This window comes from Neopelma chrysocephalum, unplaced genomic scaffold (assembly GCF_003984885.1).
Source record: "Neopelma chrysocephalum unplaced genomic scaffold, ASM398488v2 Primary Assembly neopelma1_77, whole genome shotgun sequence".
Classification (NCBI taxonomy): domain Eukaryota; kingdom Metazoa; phylum Chordata; class Aves; order Passeriformes; family Pipridae; genus Neopelma; species Neopelma chrysocephalum.
In genome coordinates, this window is record NW_020897738.1 from 3,480,888 (window position 1) to 3,502,803 (window position 21,916).

At 53.7% G+C, this 21,916-nt stretch overlaps 1 protein-coding gene across 2 annotated transcripts; it reads right to left on the minus strand.

The window, feature by feature from the left end:
* Positions 1–209: 209 nt before the first annotated feature.
* ABCB9 (ATP binding cassette subfamily B member 9) lies at positions 210–15,265 on the minus strand. Of its 2 annotated transcripts, XM_027689669.1 has the most exons (12): positions 15,190–15,265; positions 12,943–13,635; positions 12,471–12,585; positions 11,448–11,578; positions 10,043–10,248; positions 8,946–9,143; positions 7,247–7,375; positions 5,562–5,750; positions 4,831–5,004; positions 3,330–3,489; positions 3,095–3,231; positions 210–1,947 (listed from the first exon to the last, which is right to left on the minus strand). In XM_027689669.1, the coding sequence occupies exons 2-12, from the start codon at positions 13,553–13,555 to the stop codon at positions 1,624–1,626; spliced, it is 2,376 nt and encodes a 791-aa protein (XP_027545470.1). In that variant the 5' UTR covers positions 13,556–13,635; positions 15,190–15,265; the 3' UTR covers positions 210–1,623. The 2 variants fall into 2 exon arrangements, with proteins under 2 accessions (XP_027545470.1, XP_027545472.1); XM_027689671.1 differs by lacking the exon at positions 15,190–15,265 and having other exon boundaries at positions 12,943–13,747.
* Positions 15,266–21,916: the final 6,651 nt, after the last annotated feature.

The following is a 21,916-nucleotide window of genomic DNA, read 5'->3' on the forward strand; positions in this document are numbered from 1 at the left end:
AGTTATTCAACGGGTTATACCAACTGCTGGGCTCACAGTCATTATCAGATGCTGAAGTCTTTTACATACCTTGTTCTCTGCAGGTTCCTCTTGTCATTCCCTGCAAGGGAGCCAGATCATGTGTGGGGTGCACCTGCATTCAGCCGTGGTCTCAGATGAACATCACCTTGAAAATCCAGGATGTAAAAAAACACCCCCACTACAGGAGCTCGACGTTAAGTGGCAGAGGTAGTATTTTATTCTTTGAGCATCCCTCCTCAAGGACACTAAATTTAGAGTTTGTAAAACATCACTAAATGAAAACAAAACATCGCCAATAACAAAAATGCAAACCCGCTGAAAAGGAAAATGCAGCAGCATTCAAGTATCAGAAAACATGAGAGCTAAAGTGCTTGAGAGAATTTCTTAACTATGCAGAGTCTGAAGTCAGTGTTCCCCTAGAAATGCTATTTTTTTCAACAGTATCTACCTGGCTGCATAGGATTTTTCACCGGTCTATAGCAGGGCAACACTACAAAGCCAGAGCCATTACCCCAAAGGGCTAGGAGTAACACATTTCTTTCTATCCCTCACACTGAAGTAAATTATAGTCAAAGAAACACATTATAAAGTTCAGGCAGCTGAAGTTGGACTTCAAGGAAAGTGACTGTACCGATTTCCCATGCAGTGAAGTCGCTAGCACGGCCTGAAGCTGAACAAAGCTTTGGTGGGATTTATAAAGTGCTGTCTTTTAGTGTTTTATGCCTGTCTTCAGTAGTGTTTTTCTCAAACCAGCACCAGGGTTTTGAGTTAAAAAAAATTCTGAGATAACAGACCAATTTTCAGTGGATGCTGGAGCCAGACAGACATTGCACAGTGCATACAAATTACAATAAAAAACAACAAACAAATCAAACCAAAAAACCCCAAACCCCAAAACCTAACCCAGTTATGGTAAAACGTTTCATCCTTAAAAACAAACACCCACCAAGCACCAAGAGCAAATCTGAAAGTAATATCTGCCTCCAGTCCCCTGGCTAGTCCCAGCAAGGATGGATAATACATGATACAAGCTCAGCAGCAATGGTTGGGAGCCTGAGCCTGCAGGCACTCAGTGCAAAACTCTCCCGGCATTCAGCTCCATGGGAGTGATCCAGCTTTTGCCAAAGCCAAAGGGAACTCCCTGAAGACTTCAGCCAACTTTGGATTAGCCCCATAGATTGATAGCGGGAGCAGGACCTTGTTTTACAGTCACCCTTTTTTCTATCCAGCCACAAAAGCCACCCCCTGAAATTCCTGAAGGGGTTTCCAACCTTCCCCTCCACGCATGCATTTAACATTCATTACAGTTAATAGCAGTTACACATGCATATCAATGGGAGAAAAGTCCCAGTCAAGAGGAATTACTGGTAGTAAGAAAAGAAACCCAGTAGACACGCTGAGAATTGCTAAAGACCCAACTCCCTCGGGTTTTCCCTGTTTTCCCAGCTGGCACAGACTGCACTGCAGGAAGCTCTATGGTGTGTGTCTGGGCCTGTGGTGTGTGTTTGGGTGTGTGACACGTGGGGTGAGGGCACGGTGTGTTCTGCAGGGCACCAACCGCCTCCGTCTCAGCGTCCAGGGAGCGTCCGAGCCTCCGGCCCCTCACTTGTGGGCCGTGCTGTTGTAATCGTCCTGTGCCACGGCCGGCAGGGAATGGTCTATCCTGAACTCTTCCTCCTTGGAAGAATCCCCCCGGGCTGCAGGCTGGCGACTGTCCGTGCCGCCCCCCTCCAGCCCCAGGATCTGTCTCTGGACCAGCTTGGAATAAAGGCCTCCTTCTTCCATCAGCTCCTTGTGCGAGCCCTGCTGCACCACGCGGCCCTTGTCCAGCACAATGATGTTGTGTGCCCTCTCCACAGTGCTCAGCCTGTGAGCGATGACAAGCACCGTGTGGTTCTGCAAGTCGCCGTAAATCGCCTGCTGAATCTGTGGGGAGAAAAGGCGTTATTAGTGCCTGAGCAGCACTGGCTCTGCTGCAGGAGAACAGCAGCTTTGTGGTCTGTGTTCAGAAACCTCTGGACAGGAGGTTTGCTCTGTGGCCAAGCAGAGGACACAGAGCTCCCTGCAGCACTGCCAGAACCAGCGCGTCCATCCCAGCTCCTGGCTGCAGCCCAAAAGGCTGTGTCAGTCCCGCCAGGTGTGCTGTGCACACAGGTCTGATCCTGCCAGCTGGGTCCTTGTTAGAACTGGGCCCCAAATTTAGAGGCCATGTGGTGCTGGCATGGACTGCAGGAAGCTGATCTTTGGTGAATGCAGCAGTTCAGAAAAGTGAGGCTATTTCCTCAGCGTATCAAGGCAAAGCAAGAGAGTTCTTTTGCAGCTTACATACAATGGCACTGAAGTCTAAAGGCAGGCAGGTTGGCACTGGGCACATGTCACATTGACACCCCTGGGTAGCCAAAAACCAGCCCTGGGCTGGCATCAGACACCACATACGTCTGAGGACCTGTGAGCTGCTCCAGGTCAGATGCTCACACTGGCCCACACCGTGGGTCAGCAGCACTTGTCCTCCAGGGCTGGGAGACACATCCTCAAGCCCCAGCCTTGAACAGGCCTTCCCTTGTGTCATTACATCAGTGAGGCCAAACTGCTGCTGGTAGAGCTGTTTGGTTGTCACATCCCAGCCGGATAAACCAGCCCAGTTCACAGGAAGCTCAGGGCCTTTCCTGTACATGTGGCTTCCTTGGCGCCTCGGCTGGGATTTGAGCTCAGGGAGTCCTACTCTCCTTGCTACAGCATCATTTTTTAGGGTCTTCCTCTGTATCCTGTCCTAAAAGGCTGCACAGAGTCTCTGTATGCCAATTAACACTTTCCACATTTAAAAAATCAGCAGAGAACCCTGTATCTCATCAAGTTTGTCAGGCATTGGCTGCTGTGAGCATGAGATTATTCTCTTCTTGGTGACTACAACAATGTTGGAAGCAAATTCCTGCTAAGGAATTAGCATATTACTCAACCCTCTGACTGCACCATGTCAAGACTAAGCTTGTCCACAGGCTGGAAATTGAAGCTACAGTCTTTCCTCCAAACCCAGACTGTCTCTTTGGCCCAAACATCCCAGTCACCCACTCACCGCGTGTTCGCTCTCTGCATCCAGCGCGCTCGTGGCTTCATCCAGGATTAGGATGGGAGGGGCTCGGATCAGGGCCCTGGCAATTGCCACTCTCTGCTTCTGGCCACCTGACAGCTGAGCCCCTTTCTCCCCTGCCTCTGTTGGGTCAAGAGAGACAATAATGTTTTTGTCAAAACAAAAACCAAGTTGAGCTGCCAGGCACAGCATCGGGATGGAGCTGTGACAACTTTGGTACCTGTGTGGTAGCCGTCCTGGAGCTCCGTGATGAAGGTGTGTGCGTTGGCCTTCTGGGCAGCCTGAACCACTGACTCGAAGGAGGCTGAAGTTAAGCCATAGGAAATATTATCTGCAATGGAGCGGGCGAACAGCACGGGCTCCTGGCTCACCAGGGAGATCTGCAGAAAGAAAGGGAAGAGCAGGGCGTCAGGAGCAGGAGATGCACCTTGCAGCATTGGCATTTCTTCCTGTTGAGTAAGGACCAAGATAAAGATATAGAAGAGCCATTAACCAATATATAGAAGTGCCTCAATGTGAGGATGCTAATGATGGGGTGCCCAGTTTGCATCACCTGCTGGGAAACCATTTTGCAGGGAAGAAACTTTTTGCAATGGTGGTACATTGGCATTTGGGATGGGCTTCCCCCTTCAAGACCCTGCTGTGTTTTTGATCCAGACCTGTCCTTCCTGTCACTGTTTGCTCTTTCCAAAATGGAAAACCAGTTGCTGGGACAAATCAGGTTGGAGAGATCCACTCTCAGGCTCTTGTAGGCCATTACCACTTGGGCCACGTGAATGAGCCCTCTTGAATTTTTTAATCCCAAATTAGCAAGTTGGGGACATAACTGCTGCAATTCATTAATTGCTTAGCAACAGCCTCCCTGTCCTGCCTTACAGCCATTGCAGCTCACTCTCATATTCAGTCTGCTTTAGAAAACTGTTGATATTGGAATAAATCAAACCCTCCAAACTATTGCTCAGAACTGGGCAGGAAAAGAGCCAGGGGGACACAGTCATATTTTAATTGACTTCTCCCCATGCCCCTAACACCACACGAGGCTTTCCAAACTGAAAGATTAGCTTGTCTTTTGATTTTCTCTCTGTACGGGCAGGGAATGTAAATTAGTCACACTGACTTTGGCTTTCCAGCCTGTCTCTGATCAATTGTTTTCAGGTTTTCCTGCTGACTGGTGAGGCCATTTGCTCTGGGGGCAAACAAAGGAGGCAGTTACTTGCAGAGATGAAGGCTGATCTGTGCTGACACACGGGCCAGAGCTGAGGGGCCCAGACCCCTCTCCAAGGCAAACCACCCAGCCCCTCTGGTGCTCCAGCTGCTGCCAGGATCCCAATAGGTTTAACTCCCCATGAGCTGAGAATTACTTTAAGATCTTAAAGGTAGAAAGCGCTGGAGGAATGCAAAAACTCTTTTCCCAAACCCAATTTAGATGATAATTAATCCAACAACCAAAAACATATTTCTACTGCGTCAGCCAAAAAATATAAAACAAACCATGTTTTTTGTTCTGTTTTTGGAAGGCTTCCCCCTCCCCATGAAACCACTCCATCCCTTTTGCTTCCACCCCCACAAATTATCTGAATTCACTTCCTGGACCACCTCCAGCCTCCAGCTTTCTGGGCACTTCAGAAGTTGCCAGATCAAATCCAAAGCCACATGCAGCACTGCCATCCATCCCCTCTGAGCACGGGTGTAGCTAAAATACACGTATCAGTCGCTCGTACCACGGAGTGCAGGTACTTGTGATCGTACATGTTAATGGGACGCCCGTCCAGCAGCACCTGCCCGTCTTGCAGAGGGTAGAAGTTCTCCAGGATGTTGACACAGGAGCTCTTCCCACTCCCTGAAGGACCCACCAGTGCCGTCACTTTGCCGGGGTGGAGGGTGAAGGACACGTTCTGCAACATGGATGGGAGAATGTGCTCAGGTCTGGGCTCTTCCCAGGCTCCTGGGGCAGCAGTTTGGGCACTACACTAGAAAAGTAGCCAAAATCTGGCCACGATAACCCTCTGCCTTGGTGATGTGCCACATCAGCCATTTCTCCTGGCTCTGAGGAAGCAAAAAGCCTCCAAATTGCATCAAATTCGCCTGCTGATGTAGCAGGTCCTCTAAAAACTGCAAAGCAAACTAACCTCTTTGCTGCCTCCCCCTTCTCATGATCCCAGCTCCTCTCCCACGGAAACAGTCCGAGGCAGCTTGGCACAGAGCCCTGCACCACGCTGACATGTTTAATGCCTGAGCGGGGAACAAGGGCTTTATTGATAGATCTCATTCCTTGTAAGGAGGGCCGGCCCGAAACACCCGCTGTTCCTTTTAAGCTGTTTTCCAGCATGTGTTGAGCCTGCCTTGACGTATCTCCATCAGGCAGCTGACACTTCCCAAGAGCTGGGGATCAGTTATGGCCGTGGTGGAGAAGCAGCACGTGGTGGGAGCGCGCGGCGCCCGCGGGGCTCACCTGGAGGACCTGCGTCGCGGAGCGAGTGCGGTAGGAAAACGTCACGTTCCTGAACTCCACCTTGCCATCCACGTGATCCGGGGCCAGGGACCCGTCGTGCACCATCGTGGGCTTGCGGTCGATGAACTCAAACACCTTCTCAGCAGCTCCCACCCCCTGCATCAGCCCGCTGTACACGGAGCCGATGGACTGGAAGGGAAGGGGTAGCAGTGAGACCCATGTGACAAAGTCAGTCAGTGCTACTGGTAAGGAGAAAGGTTGAAGCATTCCCAAGTCTTCTCTCACCCCACATTGACTAAGGTCATCAGACATAGCAAAAGAAAACTCTTCCCCCTCTGCAGGATATGGAGGGGATATATGGGCAATCCAGGGAAAAGGACATCCAAGGGGGTTTTGTGCACGGCACACTGGGAGGGTAACAGAAGAAGGAAACACATGGGTTGGGAAGAGAAGACGTGTGCTGGGAGATACATGACCCAAACTTCAACAAAATCCTCCCCTCATCTCTCTTTGCTCAAGACCAGCAGCTCCCCAGAGCAATGGCTGAACAGAGTTCACAGACCAGCCCCCAGAGGGGCCTGCTCCTTCTCCAGAACATGTGTCTCAAGTGCAGAGCAGCTCCAGGCTGGGCCCTTCTAGACAAGTGCCTGGCAGCTGATAAGGCTGGAATATGGTCCTAGGGGATTCACCATCACCATCTCCCAACTACAACTTCTGCATGCTGACACTGGCTTCCCTGGAATAAACCCCACATTGGAAATTTCAATATTAAACCCAGAGCTGCAGAACAGTTTGTACTGCAACTGCCCCTCCCATCAGGAGAGGAAAAAAACCCCAGACCAAATGAAATCCACACCAAAACCACAGCCTGAAAGCACCTCCAGAGCCTGCAGGCATCCAAACAGATGGTGAGAGCTGAGTGAGCTGCCTCCAGCTCTGCTCTGCCCCTACACAGAGGCTGAAGCACCACCAAAACCACTCTTGGCTGTGAGGAAACCTCAACTGGATCATTTCTGCCTGGATTAGCCAAGCTTACGCCTCTGCGAGGGGAAGGCAGCCCTGGGTGGGCTCTACCATCCCACCCACAGTCCCATCTTGCTAAAGCTCTGCCAACGCAGCAGCTTGCAGCCTATTCCAGGGACAGGGAAAAAAAAGTAATATAATTAAGTTTTTAATGAAGCCTGAAATGTAACAGGCAGCTTTGTAATCCCTGCATCCTTCATGCCAGGAAATGGGCTTGGGAGGCAGCCAGGACTCTGCCCTTCAGCAGGGCCAGCCTGACCCCTCTGGTCCCAGCTGCCTTTTTGGGGGATGAGCTGCTTCAGGAACATTAAGGTTGTGAGGCCACAGCAGGAGCAGAGGGGAGAATCCCCACTCTGGTGATGCCAGAGCACTAAGGAAATGTATCACAGGCCTGGATCTAGACCTGCAACTGCCCTGGGACCTTCTGAGACAAACATCAGCTTGACATGGAGTAGCCCAGAGGGTGGTGAGGCCCTGGCACAGGTTGCCCAGAGAAGCTGTGGCTGCCCCATCCCTCGAAGTGTTCAAGGCCAGGTTGGACAGGGTTTGGAGCAACCTGGGATAGTAGAATGTGTCCCTGCCTGTGGCAGGGAGTTTGTAATTAGATGAGCTTTAGGGTCCCTTCCAAACCATTCCGAGATTCTGTGATAAAACAGACTCACCTCCATGCAATCTCCCAAGACAAACTCGTAAATGATGAAGGATATCAGGTTTCCACTTGTCATTTGCCCCGAGATCACGAGGTGCCCGCCGTAGTAAAGGATGCTGACCTGGACCACCAGGAGGGTCAGCTGAAAGCAAGAAAACACCCCCAAATCAGCAGGGACAACTGATATTTTGGTGTGTTTGTAATTACTCACACAACAGCCCACGATTCACATGCTGACATTTATTCCTTGAGCCCCGAGCTGAGGATCCCTGACAGCACAGCTGACAGTGATCCCTGACAGCACATACACCCTAAGCAGTGAGTATGGATATGAGAAGGGAGAAACAACTCAAGTACGTGGGCTGATTTAGGGAGCTGGGCTGGCATCTTTCAACAAAACAGAAGTCCAGAGGGATAACAGCCAAGGAGGGAGAATTTATCTGAAATAACAGAGCATCTCATGAACTCCTCTCCTGGACTAAAGTCCTCAAGGATAATAATCAATGCTCAAATTATCCAAGGAATGCACTCAACTCACTGCTAAAATAAACCTTCTCTTATATGAGCGTGACACACTTTAATTTAGAACACAAAATCGAGCCAAGAGTTAATGCAGAATATCCTCCTTATGTGTACAAGTCCCTGAAGGATAACCTCAGCTCTCATCTGAAATCAGTGGGGGGGGTTCCACCTACTCTAGAAGGAAGACAGATGAGCTCTCATATGACAAATACCAGCCCCTGCTTTTATTCAGCTGGTTTTGTTCCATCTGCCCGGGCGCTCTGAAAAGCAGCGATGCCCTGGTGCCCTGTGTGACATTTGCAGCACAGGCTGTAAATTCACACAGATAAAAATACTGGGGAAAAAAATTCCTTTCTCCATGAGGTGACCTTAGGATCCAGTGTTCCCTCCAATAAAGACTTTACCAGGGCTGTGCTAAATCCATCAGCTTCTTTCTGTGTGAGCCCTGCAGCAGCAGGTTTTGAGGGGTTTTGCCTTCTTAGCCTTGTCAGGATCTGTGCTGACCCAGTTCACGCTCTGGCTTCACCTGGAGCCCAGAAACAATGCTAATAATACTTCAATTTTGCTTCCAGGCTTGGGAAGCCATAAAGCCTCCCACAGCTGCACGAGAGCACCATAACTCACAAACCCATCACCAGAGACTACTTCCATCCTTGAACGTGCAGAGATAAGGGCAGCCTCACACGGGGATTTTGCACAGCCTTAGTTAACAGCCAGTGCAGGAGAAGTCCCAAACCATCTGGTCTTGAATGGTGAAAAAGCATTTTGCAGGGAAAAAGAAAGCCCAAAGCCAAAGCCCAGCAGCCTCCCCCTGCCACCACCCACACGCAGAGAAGCTCCGATCCCGAGCAGAAGCTCAACCAACGCGGCGGCTGTTCCCAGCCGGAGCCCCGAGGATGAGCTGGCACAGGAACGCAATGCAGCACCACCGAGCCACAGGCTTTTCCACGACCTTGAGCACTTATCAATTATATTCCCGTTTCCAGGAGAAAACAGGCAGGTCGGTGGAACGACACAACGCTGCCCCGAGGTGGAAGGGGATATAATTTTTTGACGTGTGAAAATAACAAAGAGACAGAGGATTGCTGGAAGTGGATCCCTGAAAGCGGAGGAGAACCACATGCCACGTGCATTTTGGGATCTGAAGCAACTCTCCTGCCCATCTCAAGCCCCCTGTAGGGAATACCTACCCCGCTGGACCAGACGTAGTAGGTGTAAGCCAAGGCCTCCCTCTTGTTGAGTTTGTAAACCTGCTGCAGCTTCTGCCAGTACACGTTCGCCTCTGTCTCCTCGTTGGCGAAACTGCGGACGGTCTTCATGGCAGAGATGGTCTCCTCAGCCGTGTTGTTGGCCTTGGCCAGGGCACTCTGCACATCCTTGGAGAGCTTCTGCAGGGAGCAGGGGAGGCAGAGGGGGCTCAGCAGGTGCCAGGATGCCCATGGCAAATCTCCCTGCTTGCCCCAGGCTCTGCTGGGCTCAGGAAAAGGCAGCACGGTGAAATTTTTTAAGGCCATGGGCAAGAAGGCTGAGCGCTGGGATATATCCCACACTTCAGGACAAGCTGGAATGTGTCAGGAGGAGAGCAGATTCGTTGTGCTCTCCCCAAGGCAGGAGGTAAAGTGCCATGTCCAGGGCCACTTGGGAAGCCTGGCAGAGCTGCTGCTCCCAGGGTCCTGAAGGGCCCTGGCCCGGGAACTCTTCCAAGGAGTTTCCAAGTCAGGGACAGGTCTGGAGACCTCATATCCACTCCTCCCATGAGTGCCAGTCCCACGGAAGGGGCCATGCCTGGGTGAGGCAGTACCTGAGGACTCTGTTTTGGCAGTACCTGCACACAGTGGAAAGCACTGACAGCTGACACAGGGAGCAGCAGTGCAGGACTCACATGGTCCATGGGATGTGGCACTGGCCGAGGGGGACTGCCCACACCAGTCCCAGGCAGAGGGAGGGAGCTCAGCACTGCGTTAACTCCCACCAAGTCACTCCAAAAAGAAAGGAGAGGTTGCACGAGGATAGGCAGGGGCACACAGGACATCCCACAGCCAAGCCCCCTCTCCTGTCAGATCTGAGATGCTTCCACTCCTGAGCATGAAGCAAGGTAAGAGCCCAGGCTATGCCTGTCTGCCCACACAGGTTTAATGCTGCCTTCCTGCTCCCACTGCTGCCAGCAAAGCACTCCAGCATCACTCCCACCAGCTCCAGATCCACCCACAGCCTCCATGACGGCCTCACAGCGGGGAACAGCCCAGCATTGTGACACACCATGGCAATGCCAGCTGCTCCTGCCTACCTGGTAGTACTTCCCATAGACATCAGACACCAGCATGATGATGGGGAAGCCCATGAAGGTGACGAGTGAGAGCTTCCAGGAGAGGCTGAACATGAAGAAGATCACTCCCGTGGCCTTCACCACGTTGCGCAGGAAGATGTTGATGTTCTGGGAGACCAGGTCGCTCACGATGGTCGTGTCCGACGTCAGGCGGGAGATGACGTCCCCTGCAGCAGCGAGGGGTTGGGGAAAGGGGAGAGAGGGGACATGTCATCACAGCAGGTCACTGCCTCACCGTGTCCCATGTCCCCTGACAGGGGCCAGATGGAGCTCCACATTCAACCAGCCCCTCGCTGGGGGTCTGAAGGGTGGCACGGAAGGGGAGCAACCCTCCACCGCTGTGGATGCGAAGCAGAACACAGGAGCTGCATGCACAAGGGACAGGAAATGCACCTGAAGGCACATCCCTGGGTCACCAAGGATGGCTGCAGGACAGCAACGGGGACTTTGGCAGCACCCTGTGCTGGAGAGCACCCTGTGGGCAGGCAGATGGGCAGCAGGTCATCCTGCCCTCTTGGCCGGACCAGCCAGGGCCAGGCTCAGGGCGCCCTGTGGAGCACGATGGGGCTTTGGAGATGGCTGTTTGGGATTAGCCATGTGCCCCACAGCCTGGAGCTGATCCAAGGGACCTGAGGACATGGGTCCAGCTACTAAGGGGTGAAGCTCTGGTGATGCCCTTTGGTGGAGCTGAGTGTTACAGCCAGCTTGAGTTCCTAAATACTTGGCCTTTGAGTCCAGCTGAATTCCCATGCTTTTGTGTAAGTCCAGGGTTACCCATATCCCACTTACAATAACATCTCTGCTGTCCTCAGCTACCAAGGCACTTTGCAGCCACTGCTAAATATGGCAACAGCCTCAAAACTAAAAATACTGCTGAGACAAAATTAAATGTGTGAAAGTTACAGTGGGCTGGGACCACACCAGAGTGGCATGGCCTGGGACAGCACTGAACTTCAAGCAGGGAAAGCAACAAGCACACCCAGCAAGCCTCACACATCCAAGGTTTTTGGTGCCTGGAGCAGAGCTGGAGAGTGGCTGACTAGAAGAGACTGACTGAGGTACAGGAGGAGGAAAGTAGTTGTTTTGGGGATGACTGGAGATGAGCATGTCAGCCCCAGGACTGCTGGATGTCAGGCTGATCGTGGCAATGGGACATCCTCAGGGTGCTGGGCAATCCTGTCCCAGCCCCACAGTGGGAAGCAACCAAAAGGGAAGAGCTTTCTGCCTCTATTTCTAAACACGAGCACTCGGGTGCTGCCTCTGGCTGCCCATGATCTGCTGCGCGCGGGTTGGGCAAGCCAAGGGCAAAAATTCCAGGACAGGTTAGAGGGGTTAGAACAAATCCAGAGGGGAGAGAGGAACCAACCTGTGCGATTCTCATCAAAGAAACTCATCTCCTGAGACACCAGCGACCTGAAGAGGCAGTTGCGAAGGCGGATGTTCAGCCTTGCAAATATGAGCGTGAAAACGCCGCCCCGGATACCTGCGGCAAATGAGCTAATTGCAGATAAGAAACGTTATAGACCAGTGGACACGAGACCGCTCTCAGCAACACACACACCCCCACGCCGGGCCAAGGGCTTGGGCAGTGCTGTGCTGGCACCACTTGGCACCCGGGGAAGCCACAGCTAAACCAGCCCACACCCCTCCTGGGTGCCACCAGCACAGCGATGGCTGGTCCTAACCCTGGGAGTGACGAGCTTTGGGAGGGAACACAGCGCTGCCGGGACAGCATTCCCCAGTGTGAAATGAGATAACATGCAGGTACCCCTGAAATGCCAGGCAGTGAAAGGACTGTAGGAAAATTTATTTCCAAAGTGGAGAACACCGGATTTACAGAATGTTAATCTTAATGGTGTTTCGAACACCGGGTCCTGGGGAAAGACACGACCCCTGTTCTTCTCAGGGCTTTTACCATCCCTGGCCCCCCCTCTGTGGGGCCTTCACACACGTGTGCAAAGACTTATCTTTTTCTCATACCAGAGAGAGTTTCTCTGGAATGCAGGAGGAGAAAACAGCTAAAACTGTCTCAAGGGAAAGATGCCTCTTCCAGGCAGGAAAGCTTTCTTAAGTGAAAAACCCTAATCTTCTCATAGTAAAATCTTCCAGAAGGGTCTTCTACTCTTACACCCAGGGAACTCATTCCCTGTTCTCTCTGTCTGTTCCTGCTCCCCCCCCATCACCAGATGGACAGGAAGAGCTACACAAAGGCCTTGTGACTGTCACCATGGCCTCTCTGCGCTGTGACAGTGCAGACACATCGAAGTGCACCCCTGGGGTCTGGTAGCAGCATGGTGGAGTAGCTGCCTGTGCCCACCACCACCACAAGCTCCTGTGGGAAAACCCCAAAGTCCTCCTTGTCATGGTCAGACCCAGCCTCTGCGATTACCTTCCTATGGCGAGCAGCGACATGACCAGCACTGCCGTGGAGAAACGGTCCATGCTCTTCTGCACCACGATGCCGTCAATGGCCAGCCCCGTGTAGTAGGGCAGGAAGGTCTCTCCTGCCAGACAAGCACAGGATATGGAGATTCAGCCCCACTGCAGCATAGGACTGGCACAGGACTTGTATTCCCAACTGTGACAACCCCATCCCCACGATGGAGATATCAGTCATCACATGAGATGTCTCAGGAGGTGCAGCCCTTAATGGCACGTGGGGATGTTGCACTCCCAGTGTATTTTATCCCCTATAGCTTTTTTTTTGCCCCGCTGCATATTTTATCCAGCCCGTGCAGGATGTGCCACCCAGCAGCCCCAAAAAAGCAATCCCGGGGTGCTTCCAAGCCACAGCACCATGGTTCCTTCTCTCCTGGTGAGCATGGGAGCACATCGTGGCTCCCCTGGGTCCCTTCACTCACCCAGTGCGGCCACGACGAGGAAGAAGGAGGCGATGCCCAGGAAGAAGGCATCTGGCTTGGTGTAGGACAGCAGCTTATGGATGGTGGGACCGGCTGCCTCCTCCCGCTTGTCCCTCGGGATGCCCCCATCACAGCTCTCCTCCACCTCGGCGCGGGACTCGGAGCCGGGCCCCAGCGCCTCGCGGGACGAGGTGACACAGGCCAGCAGCTGCCACAGCCCGAAGGTGGCCGCCAGCGCCACGTAGGTCCAGGCAAAGAGCCCCCAGAACCAGGGGTCCCGGATGGTCTTCCGCACCTCCGAGTAGAGCAGCAGCTTCACCATCATGTAGATGCCCATGAGGAGGCAGACGACGGCGATGAAGGTCCGCGACGCCTTGAGGCGCCGGGGGCCATAGGCAGTGTTGGTGGCCACGCCGATGGCGGCCCCCAGGAGCACACAGCTGCGGTACAGGCAGCCCCCCCAGATGTCCAGCAGCGAGTTGAAGATGTTGAAGTGTCGCAGGTCCTGCAGGATGTTCCGGCCTCCCGGGCCATGGGTGTAGAGCAGGGTGGTGACCGCCACGTCGGCCCCGCTGAGCGCCAGCGTGCTGGCCACTGCCTTCCAGGCGCGCATCCTCGGCAGCGGGACGGGGAGGGCACCCGGGTGGGGGGGGCAGCCCTAGCACGGGAAGGATGTGGGCATGTCGGCCTCTGCTGCGGGGAGAGAATAGTGGGATGGGGTTGTTATTCACCCCAGAGAGGTGATGAGGAAAGGGCAGCAGGATGGGGGGACAACCGTGCCAGCTCCCCACCCGCCCATCTTGACCCCAGACACCTCTAATCTGTTTCTTCCTCCCCTCCCCTGCTGCAGACACTCCAAGGTATTTCATAAAGTGAGCAATACAAACCAAGACAAACTTCCCTCCCAGATGCCTTCACCCATCCTGAATCCCAAAGCAGAAATCTGCACTTCTCAGTGGGAATCTTTGTCCCTGTTTGCTGTGGTGGCTGCAGGCCAGCCGGGCGGTCCCCAGCAGTCGGGTGCTGCCATGCCATCTGTGCAACCCACGTGTTCTGCGCTACAGAGCCGTGTAGGTGTTAAACTCGGATATTCATGATCCCAGAGTCCCTCCCCACCCTTCCCGGGACAAAGCCGAAACTGAGCAATCAAAACCGCAGGAAAGCAGAAGGAAGAACAGCTCAGCTTTGTAATGGATTTCCCTGACCAAAACCTGAATAAACCACAGGTACAGCAGCTTGTCACACCTTCTAGTCCCCAGCCCCCTGGGATATTAACTCAGGCTAGCCCATGAAACCCACTGTACAGTCTGGGTGCAGTTCAGTGACACAACAAAAATCTCAAGAGGAAATTAAAAAGAGGTTGGAATTCCACAGCTGCATCCTGTGGGAGAGGAAGGCTCTGGGGCGGGACGCTGCCTTTGCTGCCGCCCGGAGGGTCTGTCCAGCAGCAGCGATGGTGGGGCAGGGCCTGAACTGACACGGCAAAGAGCGAAAAGCTCGACTTGCTCTAAGCCCTCTAAGAGCAGGGAGCGTCTCACCTGCTCCGGTGCCATGCCCAGAGGTGCCACGCGTTGGCACGAGGGAGGTACCTGATCCTCAGATTTGTGCTGGGTAAGCAGCTCATGACGGTGCACAGTGCGGAAGGCGCGGTACAGGGGGTGCCATGTGCCGGCCACGCTCTGCCCTGTGTGACCGCAGCCCCCCAAAAACCAAACCTCGGGGAGGAGGGCAGCCCTTGGCGCTGGACGAGCAGCGCCCTTGGCCGAGAGCGGCTCGGTGGGCGGGCAAGTGGGATGAAAAGCTAAAGAGTGGAGGAAAACGGGGCAGAGGCTGCAATCTGGGGAAAGCACGGGGGTTTGTGGGGTGGGTAGGGAAGGAGGGATGGAGGGGAAGCAGAGCAGCGATGCCAGGGAGGAGCAGGACACGCTTCCCAGGGTGCTCGCTGCTGCCATCCGCTGCAAAGCTGCGCGGATCCGGCCCGCTGGAGCAGGAGGAGGCGGAGGCGGAGGAGGAGGAGGCGGCCACCGCAGCTCTCCACCACCCGCAGCCGCGTCCCAAGATCCCGAGCTGGAGCCGGCCAAGGTCCCCGGCCGCACCCCGGCTTCCCCCCCGCAGGAGATGCTCCCACGGGAGAGGGGGGACACGCCCGGGAAGGGCCGTGCCTGCCATCCCACGGACACACACACACGGCTCCCCCCTTTGCAGCGCAGGGGCAGCTCAGCCCCGGCGCGGCCGGACGGGTCTTACCGGCGGCGGGATCAGCGGGATCAGTGGGATCAGCTCGGTCGGACCCGGCGGCGCCGCGTCCCGGGAACAAGGTCGGTGGGGGGCGTGGCCTTGGCGGTGGCCGCGCCCACGAGGCCCCGCCCCCTCCTGCGGCGCGGCCCCGGCCCCGCCCACGGATCCACCGAGCAGGGAGAGCCCCAAAATTGGGGGATCGGGTCCCCCACTACCGCCCTGCACGGGTAAACCTTGCCCCGACGCAACAAGGGCAACCCCAGAACTCCCCCCGCCTCCAGAGAAGGGCTTTTTTTTCCTCCCCAAGAATATATACATTTTAAAATTTTTATATGATTTTATTGGTTTTATCTCATTTCTGCAGCAGAGAGGGGAAAATACAACACACGACCTGGCTTTAAAAGCAACCAGGACAAAGGGTCAAGATCATGTTTTAAATTAATTCTTAAATAGGGGCTCGACAGGGGTTTAATTAACCCTTAAATAGAGGCTCATCAGGGGTTTAATTAACCCCTAAATAGGGGCTTGACAGGGGTTTAATTAACCCCTAACACAGAGGGATCCAGTTTCAAGAAATCCAGCTTATAAATTATTTCACAATTAAAACCAAGAAATCCAGCTTGTAAATTATTTTTCCCCTTCACCTCCCACTCTAGCTCTGGAAGGATGGAAGTGCTCCTCCCTGTGCATCCAGGTGGGCTATATAGGTGACAGAGGGGCAGGGTGGTGTCATTATCCCAAACTTTCCTTGTGTTTTTAGAGTGCTGGGCTTAAAAACACCCCTATAACCTTCACTAGCACAGAACAGACTTCAGGATTCCTGGAGTTCACTCCGTTTCTGGAGAGGTTACAAAGGAAACCTGCCTGGATAACCAAAAATATAAATATCACTTTTTACTTTTGGTTTTATTTCTGCTAATAAGTGCTTAAAACTAAAAAAAAAAAAAAGCTCACTTCATGCCCTTCCCACATCCACTGGGAACACAGACCTGGAGTGATTCTTCCAGCTCAGGCTGACAGTGGGGACGACACTTTTAAGCTCTAGGAAGACACTTTTAAGCTCTAGGAAACATTGTCCGTGGCTAAGCTGGGTCTGGTTTCTGATTCTCTTCCTATGTGCACCCAGATCACTCCCAGGCTTTGGTGCAATTAACTCCCAAAGGGCAACTTCCAAGCCACAGTCAAGGTGGAGCTTTTTGGCAGGACTGAGTCTCTCCCTGCCAAACCTAAACGAGGATGGTGCCACCTCCCTCGGTCAGAGGGATGGCCCAAGGGCAAACCTTGGGAAGGGACCGAACAGACACCCTTGTCTGAGCCTTCCCCTTCCTCTCTCCCAGGACAGAGCAGGCATGTCTGCACCCTGCACTCCCAGGCAGCCACAAACCTGGGGACAGTCCGTGCTGTCCCCGGTGCCGCAGAACCCCTGAAGAGCCCCCGGGACTAACTGGTTTTCTTCCCGCTGGACAAGCTCTGCTCGGGGGGCAGGACCGTCTCGATCTGGAACGACACAAACTGGCCCTTCTTCAGCTTCTTCAGGGAGCTGGCAGTGCTGCCCCCAAACATGTTGTCCTCCACTTTGAAGGCAAGAGAGGGCAGGCCCCGACTTTTCCTCTTTATGCTCTTCCGCTCCCGGTTGTAGGCCGTGGTCATGTTGGCAATCACCTGGAAAGAGGATTGCACGGGTTGGGCTTTGAAGTGTCACACAAAATCAGCTCAACTCTGTCTCACACAGCTTGGTGAATAAAAGAATCGCGGAGTTGGAAGGGACCTCTGGAGATCATCCAGTCCAACCCCCCTGCCAAGGCAGGGTCACCTGGAGCAGGTGACAAAGGAACATTTCCAGGTGGGTGTAGGATGTCTCCAGAGAGGGAGATTCCATGACCTCCCCGGTTAGTTCCAATGCTCTGCCACCCTCCATGGAAAGTTCTTCCTCAGGTTGAGGTGGAACTTATGTTTTAGTTTATGGCCACTGCTCATTTTCCTGTCACTGGCACCACTGAAAAAGTCTGGCACCATCCTCTGACACCCCTTGGAGATGTTTGCTTGGATTGATGAGATCCCCTCTCGGTCCTCTCTTCTCTAGACTAACCAGGCCCAGCTCCCACAGTCTCTCCTCATCAGAGATGCTCAGAGTGAGTGAGAGCCGGTGCAGAGCTCTGCTGGGCGAGCTGAGGCTGTGCCACAGCTGGATACACCCAGAGGCAAGGGAGGGACTGAGCAAGGGCTTTCCAGCCTTGTTCTCACCAACCCCAAACCAGCAGGAGACCTCACGTTAAACAGCTGCAATTCCACGGCCGTGCTCAGGGGAGCCGCTAGTTCTCCATCAGTAGAGGGCAGAAGGGATCTAGGCTGGAGTGCCACAGAGCCACAGGGAACTTTATCACCTTCCGTTAGTGACAGCCCCAATCCCAGCCTGGCTGCAGGTGAGTCACTGACCCCCAACAGTTCCCTCATGGACAGGACAGAGCTCTCCCTGCCATGTGCCACAATGTGCATCTCCATTTCACAAGGCAGCCAAGCCAGTGAGCCTGAGCTGCCAAAGGGATCAGCTGGGAATGGATCCCACATATTCAGCTCCCAGGCCTCCTCCCTCCTGCCCCATATTACTCCTGTTATTCCCTGGCAAGAAGAATCACAGTCCAGGTGATTCACAGAGAACCACATAACCCTGCCTGGGTGTAAGAAATGACCGAGCAAACAAAGCACTTGAGCCCTGGCTGTGATTTTTTGGCACACAGCTCACCAAGCCCTTTACAGGGGACACTGAGGTAATTTTTAAAGTTAGGAAACCAAGAAACAGACTAAACAAGCTGTCCAAGGTCACTCAGCATGTCAGAGACAGTCAGGAAGTGAATGGTGACCTTGTTTCTCCTTGCCCACTGGGCCACTAGTCCTCATGGCAGCCCCAAACTCCTCCCATTTTGAGGCAGGGTTTCTTTTAACCTTTGTAATTACACAGCGTGTCCCTGAAGGCTCCTTGTCCCTGCCTGAGGAGAGAGTCCTTTGGCTGATTTGAGATGCAGATTACAAGGCAGAGAGCTGGGCAGGCTGGAACACAGCTCTTGATGGGGAAAGCCAGTCCCTCCTCTTTCGTCACCCCACTCTGAGCAGCAACACCACCAGCTTCCCTGTGGTGCTGCCTCAGAGGGTCCAGCTCTGCTCCTGCTGCCCTTGGACCACATCGAGGTGCCACCTGCCACCTCTCCTCTCAGGCCTGCCCTGGACTTGGCTGCAAAATGATTTCAAGGCACCACAAAACTTACAATTTCTTTCACCATGTTCTGCTTCTCCTGCACCGTGGCTGTGAAGGGCGGGAGGCCGTTGGCTTTACCAGACCCCTGCTCTTTAGAGTCCTTGACAAAATCCACCTGCAAGGTACAGATTTGGGTGTTACTCTGTAACCACACCAGTGACAAACCTCCTGCCAGACTCTCCTGGGCCGAGCAGTTACCTCTGAGGACAGGCACACGTATCTGTTGAACATGAGGAAGAAGGGGCTGTACTTGGTGGCTGAGTTGACCGAGGTGCGGAAATGGAAGAGCACGGGGTCCAGGTGGGCGTCCCACTCGCCGGGCTTCTCGTTCACCACGTTGCAGATGGAGGACCTGAGCACCTCAGCACTGGGGTCATCCAGGCTGTCAGTGGGGTCTGCAGGGGTGAGGACCTGTGAGATGTTCCAGCGCTCGCACAGCTGCCGGCTGACCTGCAAAGGTGGGGCCAGGCCCGCCGGAGAACACGGCAAGTCAGCACCACAGCAGCCTCCACAGCCCCCACGACATGGGCCTGGCACTGTGCCCCCTCCCCATGCCAGGGGATGCTGCATAGCACAAACAGCTCTCCAGAAAAGTTAGAGCCTGAGAAAAGGTTTTGCAATGACTGTTTCTACACTTGAAGCTTTCCACAGCACTGTGAAGCTGGGTTAATCCCAGGGTAGGGCAGGATTTCATGCACACGGTCTCACGGGACCTTTCCTTCTCAGCAGAGAGGCTGGAGGACTTGCACCACAGAACCACTGCCTTAAATCCCTGCCAGGGTGAAAATCACCTGGCAAATCACCTCCCACTTCCAACAGAGCTGGGGCAGGGATAAGGCACCATTAGCTCCTCACCCCCACTACATGGCACATTGCAACTCTGCCTTCAGGACCTGCTGCCCAAAAAACCTGCTGCAGGTCATGTGGCTTCTCCCTGAACCACCCAGCCCCTGACCTACCTCCTCACAGAAGTCCCAGCTCTGACTGGTGTAAATGTTCTTGGATGCACCAAACCTGAACAAGTAGAGGACACACAACTGGTTTTATTCCATCAGCTGAGGCAGAGCCAGAGAATTTTGCTCTTCATGGATGCAAATGAGATATGAAAGGGACAGAGACCCTCCAGTGGGGCTGGTGCTAATGAGGCTGGCGTGACCCCACTTCCCCATGAGCAGAGAGGGGTCTGCTGGCTCCATCTGTTCCAAACCAGCCAAGCCTGTTTGCCTTTGAATGATAGGGCAGCAGGAGAAACAAGAGAAGTTTCTTGCTCTGAATGCAAATCTCCACTGGCCCCATGAGTTTTCCACAAGGACAATGTCACGTGGTGGCGTGTGCCGTGTGAATGCAAAATGAACACTTTCCAGGAGGGATGAGGGAATGGCTTTAAAGCTCCTGCAGAGAACTGGGGCACAGCTCTCTTGGCCTCGGGGCTACTCGGAGAGCCACTTCTGCCTCTTTCTCCCCTCCCTGTAATGAGGATAACAGGCTCTTCTATAAAGAGCAACTGAGAGGCACTGCATGGTCTCTCCTGTAGAAGGGAGAGTTCCTGCTCTCGTGGGGAAACATCTTGAGGACACTGAGTACTTTTTCAACACAGATCCCAGCACTCCCCATCTCACTGCAAAGGTGCAATGTAACCAACAACAGAGGAGCCCACCTGTAAAAAATGGCAGCCAGGGCTTTAGCCACGGATAAGGGATCTTTCTTCTGCAGAGGAGCAGCCTCCACCCACTTGGTGAAGTAGTCAGTCACAAGGAGGACGTGTGTGTTGCTCTGACTCGTCTCGGGAAAAGGACCTGCGCAAACAACCACCCAAAAAATCAATGTGATGCCGTAATATCACCCAAATGGGCACAGTCAAAAACCCAGCCCAGCAAAACCACTGCTGCACCACAACTCCCTTCTGCAATGTCATCTGGCCAGAACATTTGGGTGACCTTTGTCAGCAAAAATACACCCATCAGAGCTTCAGTTCTGGGAAGTAACACACGCCCACAGCTCCCATTGTGTGTGGGGAGGGAGCCGAGCCAAGCACAGGGATCAGGTTGCACCCTGGCCTCCTTGGCACTTCCCCACAGGCAGCTCTCACTCCCGGTGTGTGGCAGCAGGTCTGCCACGCTCCTGGAGCCCTGGAGAGCCCGCCAGCCACACACACTCACCGTGAATGTCTAATCCCAGCACTTCCCAGGGAGATTCCACCCTGACGGGCCGTGCTTTCCGCGACACATTCTTGTTGTGCTCGGCGTTCTGGCAGGTCTCACACATTTTGATCTGGAAAGGGAAAAGGCAGATCAAAAGGCTTAGAAATATGCTGATGGATTCTGTCAGACTCAGACTGCACGGATTATGAAGGGGTGAGACACTCAGCAGGGCTGAGCAGCTTCCCTCTACCCAATGAAAACAGTGAGGCACAGGAAAAAGAGGACGAAACACAACAGGCTGACACGTCTCACCTCTCCCAAAACTCACCTGACAGCTTCCTCTGACACAATAACCAATTTTCTCAACGTGGCCTACAGCTAAGCTATTTCTCACCCTGTTTCCAGGCAGATATTTATTGCATTTTAACCTCCTACTGCTGGTTAGAAAAATCATCAGCCCAAGGATGCCGGAGGAGCTCAGACCATGTAATGCAACCACACTTCTCCAAACCACACTGCTGCAGAGCCCTGCTGCAGGAGACTGCCAGCAACAGAACAGGTGAGGCAAAGCAGCTGAGCAGAGCCAGTGGAAACACTGAAATCCTCCCCTTACCATAATTTAGAGAATTGGGCAGCTCTGGGAGCAATCCAAAGCTGGGCTCAGCTACTTGTTTGAAACAATCCCACGTTCCCATGCTGGCCAAAACTGCCCTGCACCAGGAGGCTTCCTGACGCTGAGGGAAAGACATCTAAACAATCCAGCTGCCTCGGGGCATTCCAAGATTCACCTGCAGAGTTACTCAGTTTGTGGTTTCAAAGCAGCAGGCACTAGAGATTACATCACCCCTGCACTCCTGGAGCTGCTTACTTAGGACTGCTGCCAGCACCGGTGTCACCGACACGGTCAGTGCTCTCAACTCACCCAGTCCACGACATCCTTCACAATCCCCAGCCAGTAATATCGGCTCTGGATCCGGTGCACGGTCTTTTTCTGGCCCAGGTGGTTCCCAATTTCGGTGAAGTGGCTTTCCAGGAAGACCTGCCGCCTCCGCTCGGGATCCACGATCACCTCCCGCTTCTCCTCTTTCTTGGGCCCCACGTAGTAGAGGCAGCCACCTGTGGGCACCAGAGGTTTGTGTCCAACACCCCCCTCTCACGCCACTCCAGCTGCTCAGCCCCAGAAAAAGGCTCATTTTCCACAGTGGGAAACACGGGAGAGAGACACGACACCGGGGTTTTTTGCCTTGGGAGCTCCTGCAGAGCCCTTGGAGAAGCTGCTGACCTGGAAACACCCCTAAACAAGCCCAGGGAGAGCTTTTCTGCAGGCAGGGCTGCGCGAAAT